General features: G+C 43.9%; 1 protein-coding gene across 1 annotated transcript in view; it reads right to left on the minus strand.

Moving 5' to 3' along the window:
- Positions 1–22,189, minus strand: part of abi1a (abl-interactor 1a) — a 49,435-nt gene that overhangs the window by 20,135 nt on the left and 7,111 nt on the right. The window contains 2 exon segments of the mRNA XM_071895432.2: positions 1,213–1,389; positions 15,978–16,145. Of these exon segments, the coding sequence (XP_071751533.2) occupies positions 1,213–1,389; positions 15,978–16,145 (345 nt within the window).

Raw genomic sequence — 22,189 nt, forward strand, 5'->3', positions numbered from 1 at the left:
ATCCAATTGTAACAAATCATTGCACTGCAAAGGATTTCTGAGTAGCAGTTTGACACCGGAGAGAACCAGGGGGAAAGCGATTACGAGGGCGGCCGAGTGCCTTAGTGCCTTTAAAAATGTCTCACAAATTTGTCTCCGCTCACCATTTTCACAGCGCTATCCAAGAATAGAAAATGTTTTCTGAAAGCTATATGATGTAATCGCTTTTCTGCTCACTTCCTCCCCCACCCGACTACCACCAACCCACACTGAACATATTCCTGTAGGGTCAGAGAGGTGCTTTCTTCTGAAGATGAAAGAGAAAGAGAGAGGAGTGTGTAGAGAGAGAGAGAGAGAGAGAATGAGAGAAAAGTGAGAGAGAAAGAGAGAGAGATAGGAATACCTCTGGCAATGCAGAGAGGAGGGGGAAGGGAGGGAAATTAGACATACCATCAGAACAAGAGAGAGGGAAGGAATAGGAGAAAACAAACACCTGAACATAAACTAACGATTTAGAATATGGAGAATTGAATGTGGAGAAAGTGAGACTCACTGTAGTTCAGAATGGTTCACTCCTTCACTCCCTCACTATTCCCTATGGAGTGTTTGTCATACAGTGAAATATATGGGCAAGTTTTGGACACTACATTAATCATCATCATGTATCATGACAGTGGGTTGAAATGTACTCAGGTAGCATCGATTTTTGTTTTGAAGATTAAATTACGAATAAATTGTTGAAATTCTAATCATGTGCAAGTGTGGTTTTGTCAACTAAGGTGCTGACTCCTAACGGTAGCAAGCTGTTTTGGTTTGGCAAACAGTAAGCTTGTACTCTCCTCCTCCTCCTCCTCCTCCTCCTCCTCCTCCTCCTCCTCCTCCTCCTCCTCCTCCTCCTCCTCCTCCTCCTCCTCCTCCGGTAAGACATGATCGCTTTGCATTGTGGTATACAGGAGAAATTGCAGGGTACATCGTCTGTTCACTACAGTGTGCAGTGCATTGTGGGTATTTTATAGTGAACTATATCGTGATCAAATTAACCGTTGAGAATTCGGACACTAGGACAAAATGGCGGACATACTATATAGTGCCCTATTTGTGCAATAGGAACCGTTTAGAGCTCATGAGTAGGGAACAGGTTATAAGAGAGTGAAGTAAGCAGTGAAGAAGCCTCAAAAATAGGTAATCTGATCAATAAGGAAGACCAGGGAGGAAAAGAGAAAGTGCGCTCACCTTCACACCGTGGCCCACATCGTCCAGTACGGTGTAGTCGATGGGCTTCCTGATGTACCTGACCGGCCGCTCCATGTTGGCCGGCGCTATGATCTTATGGGTCCTCGCCGTGTTCTTGTTGGTCGTCAGGATCCCGATCTCCCGCCTGGCCACCTTCTCTTTATGGATGTCCACCGTCTGTAAGTGACACGCCGAGGGGAGAAGAGAGGATTTGATCAATGCCACAGAGAAGCTAATGGAGACGTACATCGGGGACCCAAGGGACCGGGTGAGCTCGTCATACTGCAACTTAAGACGGTTTTAATTAAATCATGTGGCTGTGCTTTTCATCGCCACGGTCTTAATCTTTTTACGCAGCCAGAGCACACCAATAAAATCGATTGCGGTACGAACCAGACGCTGCACGGCATAATGACCGAAGCATGTGTATTTGAACATTTAGCGCTTCACAGAGTCTATGGCTTGGAATGAGCATAACGACCCCGAAATGTACTGAGAACATTCAGCAAATGCAATTATGAAGGTATTTAAATACACAAAAAACCTTGGAACATGAGATAGTTAGAAAGAGATGGAAGACATATGTTAAGAACACGGAATCACAATTTGAGAGAAATTAAATTAAATCTATTGTGTTCTTAAGTAGATCATATTTCCAAGGCTTTCAATTATAACTATAATTGGTGAATCGTTTCTCTCCGAGTTCCCTCTGCAACCCCAGGGCCAAATGTTGATGCATTATTTATGCTTCTTGAGACAGAAGAGGGTTTTCCTACCGAAATTGCTCCACTGTTTGATGAACCACCTACTCTTCTTTACAAGGACTAATTACTCTAAAGCTGCATGAGGAAACTTTGCATATTGGTGGCTCCAAATGGCAGAGAGAGGTAAAAATTTGAACTTCAAAACCCAGAAATCATGTTACCCTAATGGCGGTAAACTGCACAAACCTCATGTTTACCAATTACTGGTCTGTGAACGCTTTATACCAGAGGGACAAGAGATCTAACGTTGTTGAGTCCAGCTTTCTCTGGACCGAGCGCTCGTTAGTTTCTGCTTAAGAGATAGTTTGTATTCTGTTCTTGAAGTTTCGATTTGTCACTTCTGTGGGCGAAGAAGCGGCCATACTCGACACCAGACTTTCATTTGGGCAAATAGGGCAAGTCTACGGAGTCTCAATTATGGGGGATGGGGCACTCTTCTCACTTGCAGTTCCGCTTTGTGATTTAGGCTGGTACGACGGAAGTATTTTTACATAAAGATGTTGCCTAGTGAGTCTTTTTTTTACCTAAAACAGAGAGCAGAGAGGGAGCGTCACAGAGCAAATCTTCACAGTTACTATTCATTTCATTACTGTATCAACATATCACCGCGATCTCAGAGGCTTATCAACCCTCACGTTCAAAACCGCTGTGAAATCTCCGGCAGATCTCAACACCATCACACACCACTGAACCCCCATCCTCTTCTCTCTCCGAGTTCACACTCCCACCGAGCAGAGAAGAAGAAGAAGAGTCCAGGAGCAGCTGCTCTTCCTCCGAGAGATGAAAGACTGCAATGTCTGCTGAGGGCAGACCAGTAGAAAGGATGGTCTCTCACAGGGGGAAGGAGTCCGCGGCCAGCGCCAACAGAGGATTCCTTTCATGCCACAGGGATCTGGAGCTGGACTTAGCTCTGCCTCTTTATTCTAGACTGTTCCACTGTATGCTTGACTGGGCCTTCAAGTATCACTCATCCCAGAGTCGAGGGAATAAACACTCTAGCAGGCTCATTTATAGCCCAATGCGGTGCAGTCAAGCAAATGACATCTACTATGAAGTCTGTGCACACATCATGTTTATCTCATTTTAAATGATGGCATTAATGAGATATAGGCCTAAGGGCTGACAATGAAATATCTGTTATCTATAAAGAATGATGCAGAGAAATGATTAAGTTCTTACGGGTCACACTAGGGTAAAAGCAAGCATGTTGCTCAAAATTACAGAAAAAAAAAAATCAATATTTCATAAGAGGCAAAGTTGCTCATGCATAATTGCTCCCATAGAGACTCGCCATACAAAGGGGAAACATCCATTCAGTTCCAACGCCCTGTTGTGCCTGTTTGAATTAAGAGGGATGACGAAGCGTTGACTACAGTAATCCCTTTTAACCTGTGGTGGGCTGCCAGGACATGAGAGGCTCTCTGTTCAGAAAGGACTACAGTGACAAACTCTCCCCGATGAGTTGAACAGACCAGTGCACAAAAAATCAATTTTAGCAGTAAGCCTGTTTCAAAATCCAGTGTGCAATAGCTGCACTAGGATGGGATTTAAGCTAATAGCAGTACACCGCAGACCAGAGATAATGCACAGATTTCATCATAAATCATGATAGTTTCAAAAACAACTGGGCCAAAATGAGTCTACTGGCTTCTATTTCTAGTGGGGTGCTGGGGCTCAGAGCCTGGCAGAGGTCTTACAGAAGGAGAAAGAGGGATTGGCTCAATAGTCCTGGGCTTGGTCTTACTCCCAACACATGGCAATAACCTCACTTTACCTCACTGTGACCCCCACCACAGCGACCTCTCCTCTGATTGCAGTGGAAGCCATTATATAGACACGGGCCAGGAAAACAGTCTAAAACCTACACGCATTGTAACAAGCAGCTATTATAGACATTGTTATCATAAGATATCATCCTGAGGTGGGTGTTTTCGGGCAATCCTTAAAGAGGAAAGTTCTACCACCAACCACCGAAAGCAACTCTTCCTCAACCAAGAGGACTGTTGCTGAAATACTGCAGCTAAACTGGGAAAGCATCTGGTTTTTGGCGGAACATACGCTCCTTATCTGAGAACAGTGTGTGGACAAACAGCATCGCAGCTGGCAAAGAGGGGAAGTGAGAAGGCGACATGGTGTGAGTTCATCTCCTTCCTGTATGCTGAGAAAATAGCCCTGCTGAAATAGCGAGAGCCCGATGTTACACAAGTGTTGACAGCAAAGTAAATTTAAACGTCTGTCTTTCTTTAGCAAACTTTCACACAGCGTGAGAGTTAGGCTATGCCCCGTCGAGACTGAGCGCTTGACCGGCGTCCAAAAGAACGTTAAATGGATCTGACAAAAAAATGCAAAAAGGTCTAAAGCAGAAAAGCAGCATTCTGGTTGACGCCTCTCGACTGACCCAGTGGGGAGCTGCAATCTGAGCGCTGGGCTACTTAATTGCCTGTCTCTTTCGAGTCATCCTTTCCCCCGGATTGAGTGTGCAATTGCTTCTGCTGACTAGCTTTTAAACTGGCACTTAAGGTGTTTACTTGATCCCAACGGCTAGACTGTTTTGTTGCTGATCATCTGTTAGGAGGAGAGAGTCTGCTGTGCTGGGCCTGAAATCTGAATGCAACTTGCCAAACTGAGAGGTGGATGATTCACATGTGATCTCGACCACTCATGTGCTTCAGACCTGCAGGTCTTTTCCCAGAAAACTGACCAGCTTTGGCTCTGGTGTTTGGCTTGTCCGTCAGGCTACAGGCTTTCATAGGATTTAAGTGCCTCATCTTCTTGCTGCTTCTTTGGTTTGTACCTGCTCTTTTCCCTCCTCCCCTCCATTATCTTCATCTCTTCCTCCCTCTACTTTCTTCTTATTCTTCTTCTTCTTTCAGCATCCCATTACTTTCCTTTATCTTTTCTCTCTCTCTCTCTCTCTCTCTCTCTCTCTCTCTCATTCCACCTCTATGACTGGTTTGAGCATCTAGGTCATACCTTGAACTGCTGCCAGCATCGTCATCATCATCCACACATTCTAGCCAGAAGGAAAAAATAAATCCAGTCAAGAAGATCATTTTGGACTGGAAGGGATAGGCAGCTCTTCTCTTTTTTGGATACGAGTGAGTCAGTAGAGCGGTTGCCATGATGAGATATTCTTGTGTTGTTAGTAGCAACAAGCTCCTAAACATTTGTGAAAAAATGTAAAAAAAATAAAAATAAAAAGATTACTGCTGCATTTCAGTTGAAGCTGCACTACGCAAATTCAGACAATGGTAGCTCCAAATGGCAGCGAGAGGTACAACTTTGAACTTCAATACCCAGAAATCATGTTAACACGACATCAGTAAACTGTACACTTGCTGCCGTTTAGGAATTTGTATTTCGTTCTTAACTTTCGATTCGAAACATCAGAATTTCATTTGGGCAAATCGGGCAAATCTATGGTGTCTCAATTAGGGGGGAGGGAGGGCTTTAACCAAAATGAAGGGAAATGATTGAATGAGTTCATACGCATGCAATTTCTATGAGACTTTGTCCATTCTGCCTGACTGGAAGAAGTCTCTGAGCCTCTTGGTATTGGGGTTGTTCCCACAGTGACCCTCTTTGACCAAAGCCCCATGTTGATTTACACTGCTCAGACAAGGCGGGTGTCGGGGTGGGGTGGGGTTGGGGGTTCACACATTTGCACAAGGCCTCTGCACAACATCAGCAAAAGGGGCATAAATCTCACAGTCCAGTGGGACAGCCAATCAAAGGGCCTAGAATGGAATTTCGAAGACTTACGCAAACTTAACTTGACAGCTTACCCCAGACAAACACACACACACACACACACACACACACAGATACAGTCTTGGAGAGTGAGGTAAGGAGAGTTTAAATGTCTCTAGACTTTGATATGGAACGCAGACAGCCGGTTTCACTTCAGCATATATGGAAGAGAAAAACAGCCCTTTCAGCGCTTTGGCAGCCTGGCCTAGGGATGATATCCTCAATAAAACGCCTGCTATGCACAATTGCATGGACAAAAAAAAAAAAAGCACACAGTACTGTAGGCGTAGTATGAGCTGGGACTTAAGAAAGCTTACACACAACATGGGGGATACTACTAGATGAACACACCGTTCATACCAATGTATGTGTGTGTGTGTGTGTGTGTGTATGTGTCACTAGCCAGGCCAGACAAATGTGCCAGTGGTTAATGATAGAGCTTAACCGCAGATGATTATATTTGGACTGAGAAAAAGAGAGAGAGTAGAAAAACAGCCATGCCCAGATGTTTCAGCAAACTGGCAGAGAGTCAGTCTTTTCCTATGTTCCTTTGAGAGATACCACACACACACACACACACACACACACACACACACACACACACACACACACCACTGAAAAGCACTCAGTTCCCATGGCGCTCTGTCCAAGAACATAAGAACATGGGGTGTTTTGACTGGCGTGTAATATGCCACTGGCATCGTCGTGAACCGGGACTGCACACGATTATCAAATAAGATGTAGCAGCAGAGCGTCTTATTAGAGGTCATCTTTGGCTCAGAGCTAAGATAAGCTTGTCTTTACAGCAGTCCAGGAATTGGACATCCTTGTTCTGTGGGATTACGAGGAGATAATAACTACGGAGCTCATGTCTGCTAAACACATTTGAACCTCGACTTCAGGGCCCGCTGGCTCACTGCGCTGGAGGCCCTGAGGAGTAATCACATGGTCAGAGCCGCTGACAGGTGAAGACAGACGGATGAAGACGTGTACCGCTGTTTTTTCAACTGTTATTTATCCAGGAAAAGTTGACTAAGCGTGTATGTTCTTTCTGAGAAAAGCCCTCACACACACACTGTTATCCACATTCACTCCTGAGAGCTGACTTCATCAATTTGTGATGTTCAATGCATTACAGGAGTTATTTTATGAAGTGTTATAATTTACTTTTATGGTGTACCCACTTTCTCAACCTGCCTGGTCTAGTTCTACCTCAGTTAGCGATTTCCTACATTTCCCAGAATCACTTTCAACAACCCCCAGAGAAGAGGTGTGAACTTGTACTTGGCCATATGGCCTTATAGGGGAGAAATTGCTCTCTCTGTCTCTTTTACAATGGATTTCTCCCTGTATGATTGTTGAATGTCAGTGCAAAATGGTGAGAGTAGAAAGAAGCCCTCGCTCTTTGATTCTGAAGTCCTGACACCAAAACCTGATGTTTACGGTTGATGCTTTACATGGCTGAAAACATGTCTCCTATCAAATCCCGTTGTAGCTGCACTTGAAATATATTGTTAAAGTGTTTTAGGGTGGTTTTTCCTTTAAGTGTCTTGCTCAGGAACACCTTATACAAGATTTGAACCGGTGAACTTCCAGTCACAAGCCCACTTCTCCAACCTCTAAGCTGCTGTCGCTCCCACTCTCCGTCTTCTGGTTCTCCCTGTGTCTGCCTCGTCTGTTGGGGCAACGCAAACCAACACAACAACCGTACGCCGAGCCAAAATGGCTGTTCAAGTGGACCAAATACCTCTTTGTCTGGTCTCTGTTTCTCAGCACGGCTCCAGCCAGCCAGCACATCTGAAATCCGTCATCTGTGGAGTGAAATAGTTGTCCAAGAGCCCCTAAGTGGGGCGGTTTCTCCGAGCCGTTAGCGCAACACAGAGCATGTCAGAGCTTCCATCTGCACTGCGAGCCAAAATGGGAGGTCAAACGCCCAATAGGGAGTTCTCATTTTGGCAGCTTCTTGTTTAACATCCCTCAAAAACTGGATTCCTCTGGTAAATCTAACAACCTTTGTGCAGTACGACTGAGCCAGAAGCAGAGGATGGAAGGATGGGACAAAACCTGCCAAATATTCGTCTGAACTGTGAAACCTTGGACAGAACGCCTCTCCCACTCTCCCATCGGTGAAAAAAACACCATTAAAAAGAGTCAGGACAGCGTGCCAAGGTTGATGCTTTGTTTGCTAACACAGCACATATGGAAACACCTCGGCTGACTTTTGCCAATCTCACTTTTGGGCTGCGGCCAAGGCAGCCTTCTGCTACATAAAGCCTGTGCTCTGAAGTTTACATACAGGCTCAGAGCGAGCCTATATATTGCCCTTCCTGCTCAACACATAATCAGCCTGTCTACCATTCAGCAGTGTTGCGGTCTTTCAGTAAATAGCGGCTAGACTACGAACCAGACAACAAGAGAGATAACGAACTGCAATAGCTGAAGCACGGCTACAGTTTGTCTGCGAGGGAAAACAATTTCATCATCGGCCTCGTTTAGAAGGGACTGTCCAATCAGGGCATTACGTTACTCTTAGACAGCGAAGAACTGCAGAACAGAGGTATAATGATTGGATGTAATTACAGAGGGTTGTTAAGTGGGAAAGAATGCGCTGGTAATGGCGATGACGCTTTGCAGAGGGAAAGGGGTGGAGAAGGAACGGCAGGAGAGGAAGCAACCACACAGCAGAGGAGCTGATGATTCACCCAAGAACACCGCCCTCCCTCCACAGCATCACGCAGAATGGTCATTTCTGTTCAACCTCTGTTTACGCAGGAATGTGTTTTGATGAACATGCATGCTCTTTTTCAGCACTGCCATGCTTCACATTCATACAGTTGCACACACACACACACACACACACCTACCTCGCAGCTGGCTAATACAATCAGTCTTCTACTGTTGGCCAGTAAGGAGCTCCACGGGAGCAACAGGGGGTTAAAGGGAAGTAAGATTTTTACTGCCACATAGCAAAAGCAGGGCCATAATATATCTGCAGGGGGTTGATAGGGTTGTTGATCAATACCAATGACTCAACCATTACTTCGCCAGGTGCTGAGTTTTCTGGCTTTAAAAAGTCGCTTTCCAGCCCACATGCTGCTCTGGAGCAAAAACTCCCTGCCCATTGCAATTTCAAGACACTCAATCTCCCCCCACCTGCTCACATTCGCGACTACTCAGTGATGGAGGACGGCGTTACGAGTGAACGACCAGCATCGCAAGACATTTGACAAAGCTACGAAAGCTAAAAATCCTTGTTCTCAAGCCAAAAAAACAGTATTTTTCACTGTGATATATTACCTCTTCACTGGACATTTCTGTTGGATTTCCGCAGTAATAAGCGAGCTTATTCATCTCTACTGTGAAAATGTGACTTTATTGATCGTGTCAATTACAGGCCACCGTAGCTCAAGGGAGGAGGGAGGAAGGGGTCGGTGCCAGAGACTTGTGTAGGAGGAGATCCTATTCGATATCGCAGAAAGTATCACGATATTCATGAAATATCACGATATCCGATAATATCGAATATCGGCCCGAGCCTAATCGATGCTGTTGCGATTTCTACTACTTTCCTGAACCTAGGTGACGGACCACACAAAGACTCAGCCACGCAGACAGAGACATCACTATAACCCGCTGAAAAGAGGCAGTAAATATCCAACACTGAAGTAAAAAAAAATAAAAAATACAGGCAAACTCTGCATGGAAATAAACACTGTCCCGTTTCACAGCCAGGCAAGAGGGAGAGACCACCATGTGCTGAGAGGCAGGAGAGAGACCAAAATACACAGGCAAGCACTGGGATCAGCAGGAAACCCAAGGAGCCTCCACACGCACACACACACACACACACACACGCCTATAAGGCTTCATTTCCTGTTTGGATGAGTGCCATTCCTCCTCGATGGGAGGTCAAAAAGCCAGCACTGCAGCATATAGACACGCACAACCCCAAGACTGACTGAGAGCGTGTGTTCTCATCACGGCACGGCACAGAAACACGGACATACCACAAGCTGCAGGAGCAACTGCATGCTAAATCCAGAAAATGAATAATAATCCAAAAACCGAACGAGTGCCAAGCCTAAATCATGAATCCTACACTTGCCTATTGCCTTTTTAAACGGCTCGCACTTAAAAATAAAGAACACAAACGGTAGGCTAATTCATGTGATCGGATGAAAATGACTTGTAGTAACTGTAGTAACTGCATCTCAGTTAACTGCGCAGCCATGAGAACAAACCGGGACTGTTTACAGTAGATGTGAGTGTCAGCTGCTCTCTGTATCCCCAGTCTGTCATTGTGCTACTTCATCACTGCGCTGTGGTCGCTGGGTTCAATGAGCGAACTGGCAAGCTCCAAATGTAAATGCGGTCTAGCGCAAATGAAATGAAACGAGGTGATTTACATTATTGTCGACACAGACGTACCGCCAAAAAAAAAAAGAAAGAAAGAAAGAAAAAGCAGTGTTGGAAATTGTGCCTTTTTCTGCATTCAATCCCATAAAGATTCATTCTGGATCTGTTGTTTGCTTACACTCTTGCCCATTGCTCTTGAGGTGGGTGTATTCAAAATTTTACTTAATTAAGCAACACTTAATACATTTTCTTGATAAATACACTGATATAATACAGTATGTTGAAGCATCATCTTTAATAAAAAGAATCAACTTATTAAACAGAAGAGTGAAAAGTTATTTTCTGTTTGAGATCGAGTAAGCTTCTTGATTCCTCAAACTATAGTGAAAATTGAGCTAAATTTTTTCATAAATTTCACCAATCCCTCGGGAAAAAAAAGCTTAGAAAAGTTAATTTTTTTTTTGCAATTCTAAAGTAATGTTTCAAAGGTTTTATTTTAAAGTATTTTACTGGTGGTCTATTGTCTTGTAAAGACTAAATGTTTCGATGACTGGAGTTTCCCTCAATTGTTTCCCGGGAGTGAGTCAGTATTTCCCCCTCTGACAGACATATTGTCATAAGACAGATGTGGATAAAATGGTAACTTGTTCTTGCAACTCATGTTGCCACAGAACCATTTAAAGGAAGGAATTTTCTAAGAAGGCAACACTCTTTTGACCACACACACACACACGGCATCAAAAGCGTTTTTTACAATTATAGCTCTGTGTGTGTGTGTGAGTGAGTAAGTATGTGTGTGCATCTATGGCTGCGTTCACACTGCAGGCCTTCATGCTCAATTCTGAAACGCTGCACATATGATTTTTTGGGTTGAGTCTTTTCTCAGAAGTATAGTATATCCGAGGCCAATATGAACTGACAGCGATGTTGAAAAGACACTTGTGCGCAGAGTAACAGTGACAAAAGATGTCATGAATACTTGTTTTTGTACCCACACTTCTCCTATTTATTTTGAACAGCTTTCAGTTACAGTATGTGCCTTCCAGTTTTGACTGAATTGAGGCGTCTCCCCAAACAAAACAGACTATTTCACTTTCTTTTCATTGTCATGTCTCGTTGCTCATGCTAATGCTCAACCAAGCTGCCATGGACGCCAAAATTAAGACAATTGTCTCGGGTGATTGACGGAAGATTTCCTTATTGTCATGGCAACGCTGACAAATTCTGATTCTGATTTTGCATTCAAATACAAGTCACATGTAGGTCCCATGCCTCAGGATCCAATTTTGTAAAACATATTCATGCAGTCCAGATCAGAAAATCTGTGACTTTTTACATTAATTAGGAAACATCAGACAGGGAAAAAAAAAAATCAGACTTGGGACTGTTCAGTTGCAGTGTGAACATAGCCTATGTGTGCATGCAGTGATATCCACACACACACACCCCTTTCTCCCTCTCTCTCTCTCTCTCTCTCTGTGTACTCGGGGTATCACAGAGAGGGGGTTCTCAATGTGAGGCTCTTTCTTCCGCTGGACGGACAAAGCGCTCCCTGTTCGCAGCCTCTTAGCAGCCACTTCACACGCAGCACAAGGTGGAAGCCCCGCTAGCCGCCCTATTCTCCCATCAGCCTTCCGCCTCAATACTGCAGAGAAACCCCGCCACTGAATGACAATGATAGCAGGGCAGGGAACACACAAACACATACCTGTATAGCACACACACACACACACTTTTCCTTATTCACTCATGTTGCAGCAAGACATTGACAGCCATTGAATATCAATAAGAATAAGCTATTCAAGTAGACACACTATGTATTCAAAACACACACACAAACACCAAGATTCAAACACTGCAGAGGTTCAAACTGTTTACGGACATTTAAGGATGCAAAATGTTCCTGCGGCTGTAGAAACTGAACAGAAATGTGCATGTTGTTTGATCCTTTTCTCCTACAACAATACCCAGCCTATGTCCGTCTGCCACTTAACTAGGGCTGGGATATATATCGTATAATATCGATATCATGATATGAGACTAGATATCGTCTGGAATTTTGGTTATCGTAATATTGTGGAATAACTTGAATCTTACTTCTTCCTGGTCTTAAAGGCTGTGTTAAAGTAAAGTGATCTTCTGCCTGAGTAAACAATGATCGGCTTTACCTGCGCATCATATCCACATTATTTATTACTGATTGCACATTACTGATTACTAATGATCATTACTCATTTTTAAATGTTTTTTGTGTGCAAATATCTTATGCAAGCACAAATACTCATCCACAAGATATCGTCACATTAACAATATTGCAGTATTCGGTCTAAAATATTAGGGATGGGATGATATATCGAAACTCAATATATCGCAATACAAAATACAAAACTGTGACAATAGGTATTGTGGGTCAGAAAAATTAATTGCTGTTAGCTACAGTTTATTCTGCTGTAGTAATCACAAATGAGACGGCTTGCCCACCACAATTTCACAAGCTCTCCATCCAAATTATATTATTTGCACTTTGTAATGACATTTTAAAATTGTTGTTTACATTCTAGCGAGCCAATGTCATCGCTAGAAAGATTTGTGGCTCAGAAATAAACACAATTCTGCACAGTCAGAATCCCATATCGCGTATCGAATCGTATCTTGACATAAGCATATCGTTCCATCCCTAATGATATTTGATTTTGTCAAATATCGCCCAGCCCTACACTCAACCCATACAAAACCACAGGCTGTGCTGCATTACAGTACAGTTACACTTGTCATCCAACTCTGGAGGATGCACCCATTCCAGTCAGAGAGATTCCGCTCAGCAGACACACCCAAAACCAGACTGAACCCGGTCTAACTGTGGGCAGACCACGGTGAAGCGGCCCTGACGCCAGGCCGCGTCTCGCCACACACTGACTGACACACTAATGTAAGAGAGAGCCAGATCATCAGCCGTACATGGCTTCGGGCACGGATCGGCACGGGCTTAAAGACAGAAACCTAAAGAGTTTACGGGGAAGAAAAGAGAGTGTGGAAAGAAGTAGAAAAGCTGGCTGATCATGCGTGAAATACGAAGTACTGAATTCTGTAGGTGTGGTTTATTATTGGTCTCGAAAGGATAAGAGATTCTCTGGGAAATAAAACTTCTTATCCTGTCTCACACACATACACTACCAGTCAAAAGTTTGGACACACCTGATTGAATGTTCTATGTTTTTCATTATTTTAAAGCCATTTTGATCTAAAGGCTTATGCTTAAATGCTTGAAATGTGTTTTTTAGACAAATATAAATAGTAAAGTTGATGCCTATGTATGAATTTCTTTCCAAAGTCTTTGCCTTTCCACCAAGGCAAAGGGCGGCTACTTTAAAGAATCTAAAATATAAGATAGCTTTGATTTGTTTAACACCTTTTTGGTCACTGCATAATTCCATTTGTGTTATTTCATAGTTTTGATGTCTTTGCTGTTATTCTAAAATGTGAAAAATACTAAAAAATAAAGAAAAATGTGTGTGTCCAAGCTAATGACTGGTAATGTACTACTGAAAAAGAAAAAAAAAAAAAAAAACCTTTCAAGTTGCAGGCTTTCCCCTCCATTTCCCGTTCAGCAGAATACAAGCTGCTACAGCCTCTGGGGCTAATGCTAATCTCATATCCATGAGCAGAGGGGCGATCTGGGGGCAGCTTGATAATGATCCACCTCTGAACAGGACAGCAGAGAGCCATAAAACACACCCACAGCCTGGAAGCTCATAGCCAAGCCCCTTTAATTATTAACACAGAGAGCCATGCTTCGTTACGGCGAACACATAAAGGAGCTCTCCTCTCGCTTATCCGCAAAAACAACAAGAGAGCGATGGAGGCGTTATGAATGAAGGGAACATTAGGCATATTTTCTAGTTTCCGAGTTATCAATGCGCTGCTGCCAACCACAGAGATAAATCATTCAGAGCTTCCCAGCTGTCCAGAGGGGGAGACAAGTTATGCTAATTGGAGAAAGATGAAGTTGTTTAAGATGAGGAGGAATCAAAGAGCGGCGTGTTCTTCGTGTAGCTGTGATAATCATCAGCCAGCGGGAAATCAGTTTATAATTTGAAAGTTTTGCTCCGGACTGACTTTGGTTTTCTTCCCTTTCTTCAAACAAAAAGACGGAAACCCAACAGAGAGGGAACACAATTCTTTATTGACCGCCAGTTGACCTAACGTGACCCCGCCTAGGCTCTCGCAGTTGTCTCCACATCGCCATGGCTACAGAGAGTACACAGGCAAGGGCTTAAAGGATGGCACAGACTAAGGAATTTCCCATGTACAAGACAAGAGACTGGGAATAGAGCTGGCAGTGCAGACAGGAGTGAAGCAGTGTGGTGTACAATGTGCGGTAAGCCCGACCTTTACAGTATGGCACCGGCTTCCTTTGCTGATATTAAACACCGCGTCTGACTGTGCTTCGTCTGAAGTGGCCCAGAGCGTTGTCATGGAGACTGACACAGGCAGCGGCGTCATGGTGACCTCGGTATCGGCTGAATGCCATCTGTCAGAATATTGACTCAAAATCTGAAGGAGTGCAAATATGCCTTTTTTGGTCTATTTCTCCTGTGTGTGCGTGTGTGTGTCTCCCTGCTGACTGTCCCACTGTTTCCTAGCTTGTCATCATCCATCTTCCATTTTCTCATGCTTTCCCTCTGGTTTTCTGATTTGCTGGATCTCTCTCTCTCTCTTCCCCTCTTTCTCTCTCTCTCTCTCAAGCCCTCAAGTCTCACAAGTCCTCTTTCTCTCCATTAGTCTAAAAAAAATCTGACCTTGAGCGTATCTTTTAAAGAATTTCAGGCATTCTCTGCACAGCTCCATCAAAGAAAAACACAGATAGCGGACATGGGAAAGACAAAAACTAAAGGAACTACTCTTGCACACACTTATATACCCGATCAGTCTATTACCGCAAAAGACAAGTTGTCAACAAGAAACCCAACAACCAGTCCTGACTTGTGACTGATTGTACATGCTTGTAATCCACACTCCAATCATGAGTACGCTATGAGTGTTACAGGTTTGGCAAACGCCTCCCAGTTCTAATCTATGAGAAGCCACATGGCTTTGGGACCTTTTGTTTGATTTGTCTGAGCTCTTAATGCCTTCATTGGATGAGCGGCTGGATTTACCTGCACATGGCGGCGGCCTCATGCTAAAGACACACAGTTAGGGAAGGTACAACTCTGACCACTGCTATGATGCCAGGGTTTCACAGGGTTGGGCTACACTACGTAAATGTGAAGGTTATACTGTGTGTGTGTGTGTGTGTGTGTGTGTGTGTGTGTATTAAGGCTGCACAACTGTGTATAACTGTACATCAAGATTTTCCAGTTTCCACAAGTGATAATCATTGAATATCGGATACACAATATTGACACGTTCGATTTCATTTAGAACATCCACTGTCATAGAAAATAGTCAAGATGATAGTATAAAAAGTACATCATCAAAACTAATAATCGTGATTAATAGCCATGATCAAAATATCTAGCACAATAATTGTGCAGCCTTAATGTGTGTTAGACAATCAGACTAATAGTAACAAGCGCAAAGGTTTTACGATGTATTTGTATGTGTGTGTGTCTCTGGAGAGGACAAGAGCATACAAGACACACAGACAGACCAGCAGTCATTCAGTCATTCAGCCAAACACACAGCCAGTCAGACACTTTGGCGAGACTGATAAACCAATGAAGGAACCATAGTTAGTACAGAAGCCCTTGCAGTGCGACTCAAAATAAAAGTGTCTGTGTGAGAGTGAGAAGAGAAGTGGGAAATGCGGGGAACCATTCTGCACAGCTGTAAGGTCTGCGGTCACAAATACATGTATGTGTGTGTGTGTGTGTGTGTGTGTGTATTCCTGACCTGGGAGATGTGGTTGATGGAGGACTCCATGCGCCGCAGCTGCGAGGCCTGGATGTCCAGCAGCTGCAGTACATTGTTGGCTAAGGCATTGATCTGGTAGGCCACGCTGGCCAGGGACTGGGTGGTGTAGGCTTTGGTCTCCTCCAGAGCTTTCCTCTTGTCCTGGGCCTGGGCACAGAGAACAGACAGGGGGGAAGGGAGAGAGAGAGAGAGGGATGGAAGAGGAATCCAGTTAGCATTACTGTGTCAACATCACAGAACATTCTTCATGCATCCATCCATCTTCGAGCCGTTTATCCAGGTCGAGGTCATGGGGAAACCAGGAAAAAAGTATTTTCCCCACCAACTCTCATTCCCTAGATACTCTATAGAGGACTTTCAGATGATGTAACACACCTTCCAGCGGCCATATTGCAGGTCCACAACTCTTGCGACTGTGAACAGCTGACATTTCTAAACATAAGACTTGGCCATCTCAACAGAATTCAATACACATGGTTAAATTCTGTGCCATTTTAGACTGAGAACTTACAATTTTGCCCTTTTTTGATCGATTTAGATGATTGTTTAAATGATGTCAGCTTGTTAGCTAGCTAATCTGGTCCGCTAACCATCTCTGTGTTGTTGTAAACAACATTTGCACACTAGCCTAATGTATCTAGTAGAAGCTCATGTTAGTGTTAGTAGTGGCTAGTAGTTGCTTTGCTAAATTACCCCGCTGGCTAGTTAGCTAGAAAGCCAAAAACCAACTATTTGTTTAGGTAAACTGAGCTGACTCACACACTAACAACTCTTAGTGCTTTGGAATAGAAGCTGAGGCTAAAGACAAGTTTACTGTGTTACAATATCCTATAGAAACAAGCACTACACCCACACCACAACAATCTTTTTCAGGCATTTCTCTTTTTCTTGCCTGGTTGTCTTATATTCAGCCATTAGCCTACTTGTGCACAGCCATTTCTCCAATGGACCTCCATGGTGGAAAACGTGACTGCTACGAGGTTTGCGACACAAAGCCTATATAGAAAAAGTAAGCTATGGATGTGTTTTAACAATGGGTGAGTCCTGTAACCTCGCAATGTCACACATTGTGTTTCAGTGTTACATTTCCTATTGAGTAAACACATCTCCCGCATGAACATTTTCACCACCACATTGCCTTGAAGTGGCGATACACTGATATTCATGAAGATATAAACAACAGCAAATCCGGCGAACTGGACAAACGGGGGTAATGACACGTTCTTCGGAGCCACCTCACATCAAACGAGCTGAAGCAGAACAGAGAGAGCGAGTCGAGCGCCAAACTGAGCCGTCGTGTTTGATCTCTGCAGGCCAATCCCCACACAGCTCCCTCATAAAGTTGAGTCCAAAGAGCATTGCCTGGAGGAGAGACACTGGGCTTTGATAACAGGCTGCTGGGGCAGGGGGGCGGGTGGAGGTGGCAATACAGGAGGAGGAGAGGATGGGTGGGGGGGTGGGGGTTAACCAGAAGAAAAAGCTGAGTTAAAGCCAGGAGAGCCAAGAACAACAACCACAAAGACCAAAAAAAAACAAATAGAGAAACGAGAAAATGAGATTGAAAGGGGATTTGGGCGATATGAAAGAGGAGAGGCTGGATGGAGAAAGTGAAAACAAGCATGTTGTGAAGGCAGGAATGCAGCGTGGTGCGGTACGCTACGCCGTGCGTCTCATCACGGATTCCCCATGGACGGCGCGCAACTAATCCAGAAGCAATCCGGACGGCTAAAAGCCTCTGACACTGCGGAGCCGCGGTGCCGGTTAGCCTCGGCTGAGTGCGGAGGTGACGGCGTTAGTGGCGTTTCTTTTAGCGGGAATCAGAGTGGCAGATGTGTTGTGCGATAACAGCCTCAGGAAGGAGGAGAGATTCCTCCAGAGGGCTCAGAGCAAAAGGCCATCTGTTGAGAGCACATACTCATTCATGTGCACACACAAACACCTACTACTGACACTGCAACATGCACCGTGGTAGATGGAATTACAGCTGCACAATTCATCAATAAAATATCAATATCTTATGCACTACAGCAAATTCAAAGTTGCAAGAAGCTGCAATTTTTTCCAATATTTCAGCCCAAACAACATATCCATGCGCTGTGCAGAATCGCTGGCCTACATATCAAGCAGCATGTCAGTGAGTAGTTCTCATTTCATTTGAACGGAGCAAATTTAAAGCATTAGCACTTTAACTTTGTCTCCCCACATTGAAGATCTTAAAAATAAATTATGCAGAAGCGCTGTCCAAATATACTGCATACTCATTTTGCAGTCAAAACATTCAGAAAACAATAATATCGCAAAAATGGTTTTGTCAACATGTTGCAGCTGTCGTGTGCATAAACAAACACCACACAACCGATGCTGCAACACATGTGGCAGACAGAATGTGGGAGCTCGGTAATGCCAGCGCATTACTTGTGATGCTTAACGCTCCTGTGTAAACAGAGATTCATTTACATACTGTATTTCTTTATCACACACACACACACACACACACAAACAGACATTGACATATTCATTCATGGTAGTCCAAGCTTATATCTAGAGTATAATGTGAATATTCTGTTTAAATTCCTAAAAGTCTGTGTTCTTCTGTTGCTGCATTGGATAACTTTCTAAAAATGTATCCAATCCACTTTCATACTATTGCAGTTTATCATTCGTTTCTTCTTTATAAAAACTTCCTTTACTCGGAATGTGAAAGGAGAACTTTTCTTTATTTTTGGCTCAAAACCAACATGGCTTCATATAAGCGGAAAAACGTCTGATTTCCTTAAGCGAGCACAATGAACAAATATTTTGTCTTGCAGCACCTATGGCCCAAGATGATAAGCTTTCGTCGGTGTGTCAAGTGTCAAGTTTCAAAACCAGGACTTAAAATGAGTATACCAAAGAGTCACACTGTTAACAGTCATCCCCTCTACTAAAACACTGTGATTTCCTGTTTCCCCTCTCTCTCGTGATACTGCGGTTTCAAGTTGGATTAAGTTGTCAAAAACCTGATCTATTGAACAGAGAGAGAGAAAAAGGGGGGGGGGGGGGCTCCTTTCCTCTCGTTTCCTTCTCCATATACAACAACGCTGCTCTTTCACATCCACAGCTCAGTCTGTGCAGCTAGTTACACGGCAACATCCCCATTTTCACATAAACAGAGGAACAAATGAATTGACTCATAGGTGACTCAAAATGTCCCAAAGTTGAACGAGGGATTTGGGCTTTGCGCAGATTAGAAGGAAATGAGGTTTTTCTGGGTAAACCGATCCAAACTCGGCGCTTGCGGCTGGAGCTGTGATGTGAGGTCGGCAGTGGGCGTCGGGGAGACAGATGTGACACTCGATTGCATTGCCAGTACCGGCATCTTAAGGCCGCCTGCTCCAGTTAACCCCCCCCCTGTCCCTTCACTTGTTCACGCAGCAGAAGCCGGGCGTCCACAATATCCTCCAAACACATTTTTTCTGTTCAATTTCCCAGGAATCGCAGCTCGACTGGGCATCCATCTTCAGAAATAGCTTGATGAAAAACTAAGATACTCAAGAGGAGGAGCCAGAGCAAAACTTTATGCTTTATCTGGAGGACATTCCCCTAAGAAAAGGAAGAAAGTACTTGCTTGCCCAATAGAAGGGTAAATAACACTGGTAGAGCTGAGTGTACTGTGCCGGAGCGAGAGGTACAGGGGAGCGAGGTGAGTTCCCAGAGAGCTTCGAAAGCTCCTGGGGCACTTTATCTCATATTTCCGAGCTGAGTAATGACAGAGTGAAAGAGACGGCAGAATATACAAGCAGCAGTAGTAGACGGGCTGTCAGCACCTCAGCTGGGTTTAAACAGGGAGAGGAATCCACGGTCTGTGCACTCACAATAAACTTTTAGCTGGGGCGAAATAGATGTAAATCAAATATGATTAGAGCCAAAATATGGGGGAAATAGAAAAATGTCTACCAGTCAAAAGTTTGGTCACAGGCATTTTTCTTTATTTTTTATATTTTGCACATTTTAGAAGACATCAAAACTATGAAATAACACAACTGGAAGTTTACGTTCTCCAAAAGGCAAAAGTCTTTTTTATTTACATGATTAATTTCACGTATAATAGGCAACAGGCCTGCAAATCTGGGACAGAGATGGGAGTGGCAGTCACAAGCATGGGTCGGCTTCCCGGGAAGTGTGAGCTCAGTGAAGGAGGCTACGAAGCACTGAACTGGATAAATGCTTCCACTGCACTGCTTCACCCATCCAGTCTGGCAAGATAACTGACGACACACTCGCTGGAAGAGGAATCAAGCCTCTTTTTCAAAACAGGGCGTTGCATCGCTTTGGCTGTCAGGCCCGCTGGCTGCGCTGGGGCGGTAGGAAGGAAAGGTCCAGACTTCCTCCCTCAGGACAGAAACTGTTCTGGGGTCAGGGGAGGTGGAGCCTGCCTCCTACATCTCTGCTGCCTCTCCACCCGGCAGCTCTGCTCTGGGTAGAAGCAGGAAATGGACAAAATGAGCTGCAGTCCTCCTGACTCTGTCTGACATGACTACCAGAGGAGAGGGACAGACAAATGCCTCAATCAAAACTCTGGCTCATCCATTTTAAAAAGCACAGCTGAGGTTTGGAGCACAACCAAAATTTTGCCTCTTTACATGCTGAAAAAAAAGAGTTCAACAATGGGCTACAACCGCTAACACTGCCGCTGTTTGCTTTGCGCTGAATGTAAGAACAAGTATGGACATTTCCAGAGTTAAAAACAACACAAAACAGTGAAGTGCACCGCTGGAGTTCTACAGCTGACAAGCAGATTTGAGTGTATGTGCTTCCACTTGTCCGGAGGGGAAATGCGCTGCAGAAAAAAACACCGTCCCAGGAATGCGTGGAATTCCGCACCGTGTCATACATCTTGAAACTTTCAAGTGTTGCTGAAGAGCTCTGTCACACACACACACACACACACACACACACACCGCAAAGTCTGAGGAGGATGAGCGCACATAAACAAAAAAACAAACATAACGTGGCTATATCAGGAGATCTGTAATTCAACTTTGTTTTCCCTTAAACTTGCCAGGTTGGACGAGAAAAGGTTTCTCACAACAGAAATAGGACTTAACTGACATTGTGGAAACTGTGTTTAATACCAAAAATACCTTTTAACTTCAAAACACTGTATTTAGGAGAGTTGGAGGGGAAATGACTGGATCAATTTAGCTCATTGTATATTTATAATGGAGATGTGAGAACTCAGAAAGACTAATATAATGAAAATTGGGGAAAATTAGTTGCTTATGTTACACCTTTATAACCAGAGTTTAAATGAAGAAAGTACCTTCTATTGCAATTATGGACGTCCCTCTTTAGTGGTTTTATTTTACTTTAAGTTATTGTATCATGTCTTCTTGATGCAATCATTTTGTGTTAAAAGTGTCTTGTTAAATAACTGCATGTCAAAATGAACAAAAAGAGAATTTCAGAGAAGAAACAGGCCTTAACTAACTTCCAGTATCTCTTGACATCGGAGGCTAAATTCTCCTGGAAAGCAAAAGCTAATGTGTGAAAGCACAGCGGAGATCACTTCATTGAGCAGTTAAAGCCGTCCCGCCCAGGTGAATGACTGTAAATCCGATTGGAAGGTCGTGGAGCTCACCAGGCACTTTGCTCCGTGTGATGTATCGACTGCCGATTACCGTCCACTGGATGGGGGTGAGATAAGTGGGACAGCAGGCAGCTGAGAGATGCTGCTGTGGGTTGTTGTATTGATGCGGTCGTCTGAGATCCAGCCACTGATTGGAGGCAGTATGGTAAAGCCAATGGATGGGGGATTATAAGAAAGACATGTCCAGCATTTTCTAGGATTGTAAGGAAACATGTTCCAAGCCATCGCCTGACCATTTAGCTCCTTCTGCTACAGCCGACTGTGTGTAAAACCTCTTCTTTCGCTGATTTAGAGCTGATATTATATAAGATTGCATTATCTAGACATACTTTCTGGCTTAAATGAGGTCAAAAGTTTCGAATATTACCCTTGCAAAAAAAGAGAATGCATCGATTTCTACTTATATAGAATTTGATCATACTTCACCAACTAAAATGTGATTAGCCTGCGAGGTAATGCACTGTCATTAGCTTTCAACGTGCTGGAGTACCAACATTATGACGTTTTAAATGGTATTAATGCTGAACGATTATCGATATAAGGTCTTTGTCGTAGTTTAAGA

Source organism: Centroberyx gerrardi, chromosome 22 (genome assembly GCF_048128805.1).
Source record: "Centroberyx gerrardi isolate f3 chromosome 22, fCenGer3.hap1.cur.20231027, whole genome shotgun sequence".
In the NCBI taxonomy this organism is placed as follows: Eukaryota; Metazoa; Chordata; class Actinopteri; order Beryciformes; family Berycidae; genus Centroberyx; species Centroberyx gerrardi.